The 13518-nt window shown below is 44.1% G+C and overlaps 1 protein-coding gene across 1 annotated transcript in view; it reads left to right on the top strand.

Moving 5' to 3' along the window:
- The window catches only part of OBSCN (obscurin, cytoskeletal calmodulin and titin-interacting RhoGEF), a 180612-nt gene that overhangs the window by 158007 nt on the left and 9087 nt on the right, over positions 1 to 13518 (top strand). The window contains 14 exon segments of the mRNA XM_040550191.1: positions 170 to 303; positions 665 to 777; positions 1805 to 1973; positions 2478 to 2559; positions 3172 to 3372; positions 3724 to 3784; positions 4790 to 4867; positions 4988 to 5160; positions 6022 to 6048; positions 6559 to 6711; positions 7450 to 7495; positions 8093 to 8170; positions 8915 to 12596; positions 13209 to 13331. Of these exon segments, the coding sequence (XP_040406125.1) occupies positions 170 to 303; positions 665 to 777; positions 1805 to 1973; positions 2478 to 2559; positions 3172 to 3372; positions 3724 to 3784; positions 4790 to 4867; positions 4988 to 5160; positions 6022 to 6048; positions 6559 to 6711; positions 7450 to 7495; positions 8093 to 8170; positions 8915 to 12596; positions 13209 to 13331 (5120 nt within the window).

Raw genomic sequence — 13518 nt, forward strand, 5'->3', positions numbered from 1 at the left:
CAAGAAGGCTATAAATGGTTGGGGAGAAATTAATTCCACCAAAACTAAATTCTTCTTTTATTAATTTTAAGTAGATATCGTTTTGTCTGGTGGTTAAATGCATAGATTGATGGCAAAGTATATCCCTGCAGTTATGTGTGACTGTGTAATAATCTTTTCTTCATGAAAGAACATCACCAGCTGCGGGGGCAGGAGACTGGTACAGAAGAGAAGGAGATGTGGTCTGGGATGTACACAGTGAAGTTTATATTGAGACCACGGAAAGAACTCGTGTGTACAAGACTGAGGAGAAGACCCCAACAAGTAAGGAAGAGACTTGTTTCAATTTCCCAAATCCTGTGACTGTCGTTGTCTTCTCTTTGGCTGATACCTCTAATTGACTTGTTGTTGTTGTTGTTTTTTGTTTTGAAATAATTCAGTGTCTTGACCAATAACTGTTTTTTAAACAAAAAGTAACATATAAGCATGAAGATAAGGCTAAAGGTAATGTCAATATAAAGAAACCCAAAAATATTGCTGTGTTGTCTCTTGATATTATATTAAGCCAATATCATATCCAAAATGGCTGGTCATGAAAATCCCATTCGAGAAACTCAACCTAAAGCAGAACACCATGGACAAAGTTATGGTATCGTGAACGCCTGAAACCTTTGTGTCTCACCAGGTCCTCCCTATATGCAAGTGACAATAGAGGACGTGCAGGTGAATGCTGGTGAACGTGCCAAATTTCAGGCAGTCATTGAAGGAACCCCTCAGCCTACTGTGCTGTGGTTTAAGGTAAGTGCAGGCGTTTCCCCGGACTGTGGAAAGGACTGCAAAGCAGTACTTCTGTGGGGAAAATCTTCTTATTCTTTCATCTTATACTTCTTATGCTGATTCTGGGTGATGGCCCAGAAGGGCCATCTTCTGTGATGGCCTTTAGTTTTCGTATCAGAAAAAGTCTGTCCTTGCCCACTCTTTCCAAACTATTCAGAATTTTAGACAGCTCTGTCATATCGTATTGCTAAAGCCTCCCTTCCAGGCTGAAGGGCCCCAACTTGCTCTATCAGTCCTTGTCTGGAAGCTATTACAGAGAAAGCATTGCTGCAACAGTTCCTCACCCTTGGCAAACCAAGGATTTATAAGATGGTACTTTCTATCACCGACTATGGTTCTTCCCTAATCATTTCTAACATCTGGTATGTATTTTTTTGTTGTTGTTGTTTTGTTTTTTTCTTTTTTGACTGCCATCCAGCACTGAACTGGTGTTGCCATGGAGTGATCTGTTGTAATTCAAAGTTTTGCTCCGGTGTAGTAAAGAACAGCTCACAGCCCATCATTTCATATGGAGAAACAGGGTTGCATCACTTTATGTTTTATCTGTATTAAATTTCATCTGACATATATTACTGCCCAGTCAACTGTTCTCATAAGGTCTGCACATCTTCATAATCTGCCCTCTATGTCACACAACCCCTCCGGTACTCTTTTTTTACGGCATTTATGGATGTAAAGCGGTATGCGTGCCAGCACAAAGTGGGGACCAGGCAGGAGCAAGGCTGCTGATCTTTGTGTTCCCTGGGCTGACTGCCCAGGTTTGGTGTGTTGGAAGAGATGAAACATAAACCACACAGCCCTGGTGAACCTTCCCAAGCCTGTATTCCTATGAATGGGTTACAAAACAAAAATGTTGTGTAACATAGATAAACAGTTAGCCATGAGGACTTCTTCAGCCAGCATCTGTTTTCTTTCCATTTCTTGAAGAGAAGAAATATCTGTTTCCATCTTGGTTTTCCAGTACCAAAAAGTCTTTTCATTCTTTCAGGGCACTTCACTGCTGACAGACAGCAATAGGCTCCATCAAGGGATGGCAGGCACAACGTATTTCTTAATCCTGGACAACGTTGGCTCAGAAGATGGTGGTGTCTACACCTGTGTAGCCAAAAATGCAGGAGGGGAGGTTCTGTGCAAAGCCGAGCTTGTTGTACACGAAGGTAATGTCATTCTTTCAGCTGCAGGATTTGCTGCGGTAGCCCCTGCAATATTTATTCTGTTGCCATCTTCTCCTGGTACTCGTATGGTTTCTGCCATGTATTCCTACCTAGCAGTTGGATATTAGCGGTATGGCATGATCCAGTATAAAGGTAAATGGTCTAAACACCTACACAGATGGGCAAAGGAGTTTGTTTGTTTTTTTTTCCCTGCTTGAGACCATATGATGAACACCGATATGACATAGTGGGCCACAGAAATAAGTGGGGGCATGCCTCTGGTGGTGGTCTGCTCTTTACCCTGAGTCCTTATTCCTGTCAGATGAAGATGCAGCCCCAGTGATTGTGTTGGCAGGTTCTGTCATCAAATAACTACACCTAATTCTGTGCAGAAGTTTAGAGGACCCCTGTATATTTTCTATATACTGTCCTGAAGTAAATTTGAATACCGTTAGCAAGACATCATGGTCTGAATATTAACCCTTACATTTTTCTTCATTTCCAAAGCTAAGAAAGACCAAGCAGCAAAAAAAGTGGCCACCCGGAGAAAACTCCATTCCCTGTACGAGGTTAAGCAGGAGATTGGAAGGTAAAGGAATTTCTCAACATCACAGCATCACTGCAGGAGTACAGCTCATTGCCCATCTCAGCTGCTGAGCAGCAGCAACCAGAGGCAGAAGAGGGCCCAGCTGTGAAAAACTAGGGAATAGTGAAAGGACTGGCAGAAGTAGGAGGTCACCCCGCTACAGGTGGGCTGGAAACACTTTCCTGAGTTTTCTGCCAGGCTGGGAGAGTCCATAGAGCCCGCAGGTCCAGGTGGCTCCCACCAGAGAAATACCAGCCAGAGCCTGGCAGAAAAGGTGCCCAGGTATGGCTCTTGGGCAATATTAGCCTCAAAAGCCCACAGTAATGTACTTACAAGCACTGTGTCCATCTAAGGGGTCCGAGAGCATCAGCCTTTGCCAGCACAAGCCTGTAGCACCTGAAATTCCTTTTCCTTCGATAGAAACTTATTGCTTAGTTTTGGAGACAGCCGGGAGAGGGCAATAGCAGCTCGCACACAGGAAAATCAGCTTTGGTGGAGAGTTTAAGCCCTGAGCAGTAGGAGCTGAAAAAGGCTGGGGAGTGGAAAGGTCTACACCTGCAGTGCAGGGGGCTTTGAACCGAGTCTGAGCAGGGTTTTTCCTTTGATTTTACACAGGGGCTGCTTCAGCTTTGTGAAACGAGTTGTGCATAAAGGGAACAGAGTGTCTTGTGCTGCCAAATTCATCCCTCTACGAAGCAAAACGAAGGCTCGTGCACATCAGGAGAGGGATATTCTTGCCTCTCTGTCCCACGACAGAATTACCAGGCTGCTGGATCAGTTTGAGACACGGAAAACCCTGATTTTGATTCTAGAGTTGTATCCTTTTCTGTGCTTCTTCTCTGAGGAGGCTGGGAAGTATTCCTCAGGCAGACCTCAGCTATTAAATAACAAAGCAATCTTTCCACACTTTACAGGATAACATATCTATGTGCACTCCTCACTGAAGTACTATGTTTCTGCTGTTTTAGGCAAAGCTATGATACTTGCATATAGGAGTAGGAATGAGTTGTTAAGCACCAAAGTTCTTTTCTGAAATATCTGGAAGTGAACGACTCAGTTTGCAACGAGATGTCATGAATTCTGCTCTCTGTTAGTTGAGCAGAGGTAGCTACAAAGTAAAAAGAGTAATTTAACTGTAGTTGTATTTGCCCTTAATGCCGTTGTGAGATGCTCCAGCGAGGAGCTCCTTGACCGTTTATTCAAGAAGAGTGTTGTCACTGAAGCAGAGGTAAGCTTTCCTTCTCATTTGAAAGTCCAGAGCTGGTGGGTACCACCTGTTTCTTCTGCAGAGAATAATTTCCAGCTGTATTTTCTTTTTCCAGTGTGAGAAATATCTTTGAATCAGTGATAACTTGTTAAAACAGAATCAGGATTTACAATGTGTTCCCATCAGCTTTTATTGGTCAGTTTCTTCAGGGAACAACTAGAAACTACCAGTGATTTTGCACACCACATCACATTCAAACTAATACAAACCATATTTGCTGATGCACCATTTCTTTGCTATCTGTCACCTATGGAGATTCCATATCTTCACTTGTTTAATATTGTAATGCTTTGAATGCTTTGTCCCTTCACAATTGTACAGGTATCCAAGGGCTGAAATGATAGTTTCTAAGGTGGTGGGTTTAGTTTTTTAATATTTGGTACTCAAAGCTCAAAATATTTCACGTCTCCTGCCTATTAGCCAAGTTTCCTATACTTATTGATAAAACTGATTTTTCTCAGAGATCCTCAGAGGGAAATGTCAGTTAACGCTATAAAAATTCAAAGGTGATGGACTTCCGATTTTGAAGCTAGCTGTAAATCTTCATTCCTCATTCAGTCTTAGTCACACTGGATCTATACACAGTCAAGAAAGTAGGTTTGCAACATAGTTTTAATGTCTGTTTGTTTTTCAAATGTGTTTGCTTGATTTATGCTGTTTATGAGCCAAATCTGAGTTCTAAAAATAAGGCTCATCGAACTTTTTAAGTGAGGGCTTTCTCACATTAGGCTCAGCTTCCTTCCACACAGTAATGTTTGGTTCACATCTGATTTCAACTGCAAGGACTGATATAAGAAGTTCAGTCCAGTTTTAAAAGTATTCCTAGTTCAATCTCTTCCTCTCTTACATAGAAAAAAAAAAAAAAAAAAAAAAGAAACCATTGGTGGAATCAGGGACCTTCTTTATTTAATATTAATGTTTAATGCTTTAATGAGTAATTGTTTAATATCTTATTGATTTTTTTAGGTCAAATTGTATATCAAGCAAATTTTGGAAGGAGTCAAATATCTTCATGACAACAACATTCTACATTTGGACATCAAGGTAATGTGCAGTGGCAGGTCTAGTTTGTCATAGCTTCTTGTTGGCCAGGGAACATTTTACTTTTATTTTATTTTATTTTATTTTATTTTATTTTATTTTATTTTTGTTTTATTTTACCAGCCTCTGAATATCCTCATGGTTTATCCTGAAAGGGAAGACCTTAAGATCTGTGACTTTGGCTTTGCTCAGAAGATCACACCCTTTGAGCCTCAGTTCAGCAAATATGGGTCTCCAGAGTTTGTTGCCCCAGAAATTGTTTCTCAGTCACCGGTGTCAAAAGCAACTGATATCTGGTAACCTATTGTCTTTCTAAAAACCTTCTGCACTAGACAGCCTGAATTTGGGGCTTCTAGATTGAAACAAATGTTTTCTTAGGAATACCTAATGATATTATACTGTGTGTGTACATTCACTCCGTAGGGTAATTTATTGTAGTTACAGCAAACTATTTTGCAGTGGATAGGCTTCATCTCATCACAAGCTCAGTACCCTCTGCTTTGCAAATCTGACGGTGCGGGGTATGGGGAGTGTTGTGCAGAATCACGTGCTGTTGGTCACACCTGCCACATCTGCAATGTACCACATGCTTATAGGTACAAACAGGGCACTAGGGAGTAAGTAATACTGTACTTCGATAGAGATGGTGCAGCTAATAAAGGTGTTCCTTAACATTTAATAAGTAAATGGACTAGTGATGATAAGAAAGGAAACTGAAAGTGAACACCGAGAATCCCAAATCCCTTAGGGTTATTTAAAGCTCCTTCTTTTTGTTTTGGTCAACCATTACTGAACTCTGACAGCTAATTAATGCAAAGGAGCATCTTAGAGAAGCCAATCTTTCATAAAGGCAGCAACTAGAGAGAACGATCCTAAGAGGCTTTCTAGAAAAGGCCAACAGTCTCTAAAAAGTATTTTGAGTCTTTGCCTCTACCTGTGCTTTAAAAACGAAGGAATACTTGAGACCAATCTTATAAAATGCTAAAAGAAAAAAAAAAAAAAAAAAGGTGAAAGCAAAAGCTTTGGGGATTTATTTTCCTTGGAAAGGTGGGGAAAAGAAAGTTATCTTACTGTGCTAAGGTGTCTAGTGGCAGGAAAAGGGGCTGTGTGCTTGAGAAGTGATGGACATCTGACATTTGTGTTCTTTCTCTCCTCAGGGCTGTTGGAGTCATCACATATTTAAGGTAAATAAATCTGCTTGGACATACTTATTCAATATCCCTTTGCCAGTCAGAGCCCTCCAGCACCTTCCAGTGAGGGATCTGAATGAGTGAAGCATCAAGTCCTCTGGCAATTTATTTTCTCTTTTGGTCACTCTTTTCTGCATCTCCAAGGGCTTTGGTCACTGTCCCTGCCTAAAGACTTGACAGCTGCTCTCCTCAGCAATGAGAGCAATGGATCGGGTTCAGTCTTTATCTTGCTCATTTTAGCCATCATCCTACTGTAGCTGTGAAAAATCAGACCCTAAATTCCTTATCTGTGAGTAAGAGATAAATAATCAGTCAGATGTTGAGTCATGCTGTAGTAAAAGATGCTCTGTTAATGGATGCACTGTTCACAAGCACTGCAAGTCCCACGCATGGAGTCCCTCAGGCCTCTTCAAGCCCTACATAGACATGTGTGCTCCTGTTGTTGAACAGCAAATAAAAATCTAAAGTCTGTCTCCTTTTACTTTATGTCATTCAATGAATAAGCCTAACATGCAAGTCTCCATTTGCCGGGGAGAACGACAGAGGAACACTTCTAAATATCCAAAATGGAGAAATTTCATGGACTATCCCTGATTTTGTTCACCTGAGTGAAGATGCAAAGGATTTTATAAAGTGGATCCTACAGAAGCACCCCAAGTGAGTGCATTTTTGAGCTTCCTACAGATGGCATGCAAAGATGCTGGTGTCTTAGCAGGCAGATCTCAGCTCATCAGAGCTGCAGTTGCTTTGAAAAGTGGAAAGTTGAGTGAGATGTGGTGCGTTATGCCCTAATTCTTTATTCACTACCCAGAACACAGTTTGCCAAAGAGCTCTGCTTCTGGTATGGCAATGTCTTTACTCCCTAGCTCCAGGTACATGAGTGTCGGAAATGACATGAGGACGTGGGAAGAGCAAGTGCTGCTACAGAGGGAGTTATGGGGGAATTAAACAATATGAACCACATTTATTAAGCAGTTTCAAGCACAAAAGGAGGCTTGAAGGCATGTATAGAGGTCATTGCTTTTTAATTTCATTTCTGTTCTTTCTGCCTGGTGCCAAAGCTATTTTTGCTTTGGTCCTTTAAAGAGTCAGAGTCACTCATGGGACTGCTCTTGATGCCCTTGAACAGGCTCCCTACAGGGTGCCATGGGATCTTCCTGCAGATCTGCAGGGAGTCTCAGGCTGGGCAGGAAGAACTGTTCTGCCTCAAGGGAAGGAAACCTTGGGTTGAAAGCTTCTTTCTGTCTCTGTGGCTTCTAAGCTCCAAAACAGAAGCAAAAAGACATACACTAATGTGTATGCGTGTGTCCATATGAAGCAGGCACCTTCAGGAAGATCTTGTGGTTGCTGCTTGAAGCGACTTGCTACTAAAATTGTTATTTTTTCTCTTATCAGAGACAGGCCTAGTGCTCTGGACTGCCTTTCCCACAAGTGGTTCCTGGTAAGTTTGCCCTTGTTCTTTATTAAAACCATAAAAATAAATTCAGGATGGAAAAGACCTTTGAAGGGGCAGCTCTTGATAACTTATCGAGGCTGCTTGATAATTATTTGCTGTTTTATTTTTTCTCTTGGTCTCCAGGCATGGCTCTCCAGAAAGAGGAGACACATTGGTGTTTACTTGCCAGGATATCTTTCCTTTCCAAAGATTACTACTGACATGAGCAAATATAACATGTCTGTAGAGAGAGGAAACACTGGTTTTGCAGAAGGAAGTTATGGTTTACATTCTGGTGCCATAAATCTCTAAGGAGGAAGAGGAAAAAAAAAAAACCTTTAAAAAAATGAAATAATAATTAAGGAAATTTACCGAATCACGTGCATTGAACAAGGCTTGCTTTTATCATTGAAAAACTGATATTGCCTACAATGTAGCCATAATGGGATTGTAGAATTTGTTCTATTATAACTTTCCTAAATTAAACAATTCTGGAAGGAGTCAGTCCTTAAAAACAAAGCAAAACAAACAAACAACAACAACTTCTCTGGAAATGCAGTCAGGATTTTTAACCACTGATTTTCCTCTCTTTCTACCTGGCAGCATAATCTCCCACTTGAAACAGCTCATTTCATTAATACCAAGCAGCTCAAATTCATTGTGACTCGGAGCAAGTGGCAGGTGAGTTGGCCTTAATCTATGTTAGTTCTTTTTAGGTAAATATTTTTCAGTTACATTAGAATCTTTTAAAGCCTGTTGTGCTAGGACAGGGAGCACGGCAGAGATCTCAGCTTGGCTATGAATGGGGAATAAGCCCAGAAGTTCTATGGATGTGGCAGAAATAAATTACCCAGGCTATTACTGTAGTTCTGGGGTGTGTGCAGTGCTTTTCCACCAGGCACTGAAACAAGGATTAAGACACCTGCCTTTAGGTGTGTAGATGGGAGCAGGTTTCTGCATTCCTGCTGGAGTCAGCAGAAATTTTGACTTTTACTTTGGTTTTCTTTTTGTGTGTGTGTGTGTGTGTGTGTGTGTGTGTGTTTTTCTCCCAGTCTGTACTCCTGCCTGGGATTGCCCTGACCCAGGTACAGCACCTTGCACTTATCTAATGTGTTTGGTTAAAAACTCTTTCTCCATCTGCTTTGAATGGCCAAATTGTCTTTAAAAATCTCAGACCAGGTCCAGTTTCTCTGTTTACAGAGCAAGTATGTAGTAGTCAATACGGTTTCATCTCTGTGAATGGGTGATGAGGAAGGCTCAATGAACAACGGAGGCTTAGGCTGACTGTAGCTATAAAAGGGTGGCAACGTGTTATTTAACTAGTATTGTGGTTTTTAGGGTGCAGGAGATCATTTTCCTAAGTTTGCTTTACCATACTCCACCATGTTTCCAGCTGATTGTGCTGTATTTTTTATTGGCTTTCAGCGGTCCCTGATGTGCTATAAATCCATACTGGTGATGCGATCCATCCCAGAAATCCTGGAAGGGACTCACGACAACACCTCCCTGGCCATCTCCCGGCATCTGATCGAAGAAAGCACTTCCTCCAGCACTAGCGGCTCCTCTTCAGACAACGAGAACTCGCACTTCCCCAAGAAGAGGCACTTTGGCTCTGCACCTGAACTGCACTTGTCCATATTTGATGCACCGAGCAGCCAGGAGCCTCCAAAACATCCACGTGAAGAGAAGCACTCCAAAATCTCAATCCCACCTGTAAAACCCATGAGGAAGAAATACGCTGCAATGAAAAGTGAAGTGAAGGACAAATCACCTACAGAAAGCAAAGAGCTCGTGACAGGTATTTTAAAAGAGCAAGAGGAGGGGCTTCAGCTCAGAATCCAAGATGAAAGAGCAGAGTGGTCCCAAAGAAGTGGTGCAGCTGAACCTTCATCAGTGAAGACTTCCTCAGAAAATGCATCAGATCTATCTCAAAAACAAAAACCAGACATAATTTTATCTGAAAAGGACAAAACTGAAAAGGCTGGGGATGGGACAGAAAAGCCACCTGTGTGTGTTCCTAGACAGAGCGTCATTAAAAGCACTTTCTACAGCCAAGCGGCTGAACTACCTGCAAGGATGCCTTCGTCACCCAGCAGGGAGCTCAGGAGGCACTTGGACAGAGCCAGAAGAACTTTCCGGAAAGCTGGATATTCAAAAGTGCCCCTCAGTGGTCTCCGTGAACCCCTCCTGGAACAGTTCGAACTGGAAGAAGAAGAAGGCAAGTCTGATGATGGAGATGATCACAGGGAAAGCCTCCTGGGTTCCTTGACCAAATCAGCTTCGTTTGATACTTCCAGGAAACCACCCCATCCTGCTATTGCTGGGTCTAGCCGGAGTCGTTCCCTGGATGACTACAGGCTGAGGGCCTCGAGATCAGTGAGGGAGCAAGATATTTTGGAAGAAGACTGTGATATAACGGCACAGGAAAGTTGCCCGGAGGGCAGCGAGCACTGCGACATTTCTGCGGGGCCAGGCAAGGGATGTTCTGCAGGCACTTCAGAGCAAGAGGACTTCAGGAGAGCCAGCAAGGATCGTTCAGAAGAGCAGCTCTCTCCTTCCACACAATGTGAGGGTAATGGGTGCCCAGCTGTTTGTGTGCAACAGCTAGACAGGCTTCCAGTGTCACCTCAAAGGAGTGAGAATAGGAAACATTTACTGAAGAAGTCAAAAGCGACTTACATGGAGGAGGAGGCTGGAGATCTGGAAGGCAAAAGCCCCATTCTGTCTGCCCAGCACTCAGACGTAACTGTGTCATCAGCTCAAAAACATGAAATCAAGGAGGATAAGCCTCCCTCTGGCAGTGCTCCTGACGCTGCTTTTCAGGAGGGTGAACAGGCCATTTCAACAGTCCCACAGTCAGAGACCACCTCCACGTCAGCCCCTGGCAGTACGAGAGGAGCGTACCATCTGCCCCAGGAGTCTGCTCACAGCACCGACACCCATCCCCATGTAAAAGGTGAGGGCTTCCTCATCAAAAGGACAGCCCCAGCTCCACCTTGGAAAGACAAAAGGCAGAAACATTCCCATGAGAAGGCTTCTGCTCACAGCGTTGTCAAGTCTGATCTCATGGAGCATGAAAGTTCTTCTGTTTTAACAGGCCCACAGACAGAAACTGATTCACTTCCAGTGTGTAAAGAAAAAAGTCAGCAACTTTCCGATCAAAGCATTCCAGCACCTACTGGCGTGGAGGGCAAACAGCCAGGTGTCCCATCAGTTCTGCAAACAGCTGGTGAACATGCTCACCAGAAGCCAAAGACCTACAAAGAGGTGAGATCTGCAGTCCTGGAGGATGAAGGACCAAGTATTGCTGGGATCACTCCACTTTCAGCCCACGGTGGTGAAAGTGAAGCCCACACAAAGGCTTCAGTTCATGCAGACACGACATCAGCCGTCCTAAAGGGAGAGCATCCCGTTGTTTCAAAAGTCCTGCCACCAAAACCGATGAGAACTGCCATTGCTGACAGAGCACGGCACGCTGAAAGGGAGCAGCCAGCTCACAGCAAGGAGATGCTGGCTGCTCTGAGGAGTGAAGGTTCATCTGTCACAGAACTTGTTCCCAGTTTGGTCCATGAAGCTGAAATTGGGGGAGGTGTACCCCAGAAGGCTTCTCAGGGCAGTGGCATGGTGCCTGCTGCTCTGGAGGGCAGACACACGGCTATAACTGTTACATCCCAAAATACTGGTCTCCCTTCGGTCTATGAGAGGGAAAAACAAGAACACCCAAAGGCATCGCTTCACAGTGAGGTGAGATCTGCTGTCACAACAAGTGGAAGCCCAGAGGTGGGGCAGACTTTGTCTGCTCCTTGCCCCGAGGCTGGAAGTCAGGTGTTTGAGCAGCACAAGGCTGTCTATCCTGGTGGAAAAGTTTCTGCTGCTCTGGAGGGCATGTGCCCAGGTATTTTAAGTGCTCCACAACCAGAAGTTCAGTCTCCGGCTTCAGTCTATCAGCTAGCATATGAGGAACATCTAAAGGTTTGTGGCGAGGGGAGAGACACTGCCTTAGAAAGTGGAAGCTGTGATGACGGAAAAACTGTCCCACCGCTGCTCCACAGGGATCAAGGTCAGGAGCTCTCCCATCACAGGTCTTCTTTTTACAGCGATGAGGAGTCTGCTGTGCTGGAGGGCTTAGTGGACGAGATGGTTTCCCTCTCTGAAGAGATGAATGTTTGGGCAGAGTCAGTTTCTGGCCAGGAGGAATGCGTAAAGCACATCTCACCTCCCACAGAGATGTTCTACAAAGGCCCAGATAGCCAAGTACCCATGGACACCTCCTGCCCTTCTGTACGAGGGGGTAAACGAGAAGTCTCTGAGCTGGATGACCTCGCAGAACCCTACCTTGCTGTGAGCGAGGAGCCAGAGGTACCAAAAGGGCAGGAAGCAAAAACAGTTCCCCATGAATGCGAACATCTGGAGGACTTGGCATTCGAGAGCCTCAGTTCTAGCCAAGTGAGCGTTTCCCCGACGGAGAGCTCGGATGCCGAGAAAACACCCGGTGAAGTGCCCGTGAGCAAGGACACCGGCAGACACCCAGAAGTTTCGTTAGTGAAAATCAAAGACCTGTCGGATGAAGCACCCAGTCCTGGCAGCGGGACTCCAAAACTCGACATATCAGAGGTGGAGCCCGCCTATTTGAATTTCTCTGACTTGTATGACATTGTCTATTTTCCGTTTGAATTCATGAACTTTAGGAAGCCTCCTCCCAAACCAACGGGTAGGCGGTTTATACCTTTTAGTGAAAGGGCAAGGGCAAGGTCACCTCCTGCAGGACACCTGCATAAGGATAAAAGACTGTGCATCAGAGAGGAGGCAGAAGGAAAGAACAGGAAGAACCATTTGGAAATATCTGAGGATTCAGAGGCAGCTAACCTCGTAGTCATGGGAAAAGGGTCAGAGAGCCATAGGGAAATGTATGGCCCCCAAAAGGACTCGAGTGGCAAGCAGAAAAGCTCCTTCTACAGCAAGCCAGGACTCTTTAAACCCTATGGAAGGTCTCACTCAGTGGAGCAGTCAGTGGAGCAAAGTCTGAAGAAGAAAGTAAAAGCTTCTGTTGCCCATATTTCAAGAATCCTAAAAGGAAAGACATCTCCAGAGCCAGAGGCAGAGGAAGGTAAGTATTTTATTCTGTGCCTTCATGGATTAACCACTATAACTGAGCTCTATTAAATCTGCCACTTCCTTTCCCCCCAGTGTATCTGAGGCTGTGGTTAGACGGTCATTGCAAAACTGGCAGTGGCAGGTCATGAAATTAGCTGTCCTCAGCCCCACCACTAGCTCTCTGTTAGTGTCCCGCTCCAGTGCAGAGTCAGCTGGGGTAATCTGCTGATGGAAGCAGCTGAATTCCCCTGCCCGACTGTGCACAAAAGCTGTGCATGCCTCCATCTGCAGCTGTCATCTGACCATGACAAATCTTTAAGGCTAAAGAGACCGGGTGAAGTTGGTAAAGTCACCCTGGCTGCCTAACTTGATGATGATATTCATATCTGGACCACAGAATCTTGCCTTACTTCTCTGCCACTCCTACATACACCCTGCTCTTCCCGTACATTCTCCTTGTAATGGCTGTCACAGCCTTTTCTAAAGGCTCTTGACTAAAGGCTTGTTAATAAGGATGTCCCTGTCTGCCAAGCTATTTTCGCACGAATGGCAGACCTCTGCTGTAAATGCATGCCACGGGAGGAATGACGGCCTTGAATGACTTCTCATCCTTTCTTTGAAACAGAGTTCGGTGAGCTGGGGAGTGAGGTAACAGAAAAAGAGCCCTTAACAGGGGCTGAAGGATCTATGAAGCGGAAATCAGGACTTGCTTCCTTCAAATTATCAAGCCTCATGCCAAAAGAGAAAGGTATCGCTGTTGCATAAGTCACCAGTTAGTTTTATTATGAAGCATCACCAATGAATATGTGTGAATATCAGTCCTTTATACCGATATATATAGTTTCTATCACTACTGTATAGAGTGTCTTCGCTAAAACTGTCTTTTCATGGCCTTGCTCGCAAATTAGAGCCATTCTAGGAAACCACGAAAGACA

The sequence above is a fragment of the Cygnus olor genome, chromosome 2 (genome assembly GCF_009769625.2).
Source record: "Cygnus olor isolate bCygOlo1 chromosome 2, bCygOlo1.pri.v2, whole genome shotgun sequence".
In the NCBI taxonomy this organism is placed as follows: Eukaryota; Metazoa; Chordata; class Aves; order Anseriformes; family Anatidae; genus Cygnus; species Cygnus olor.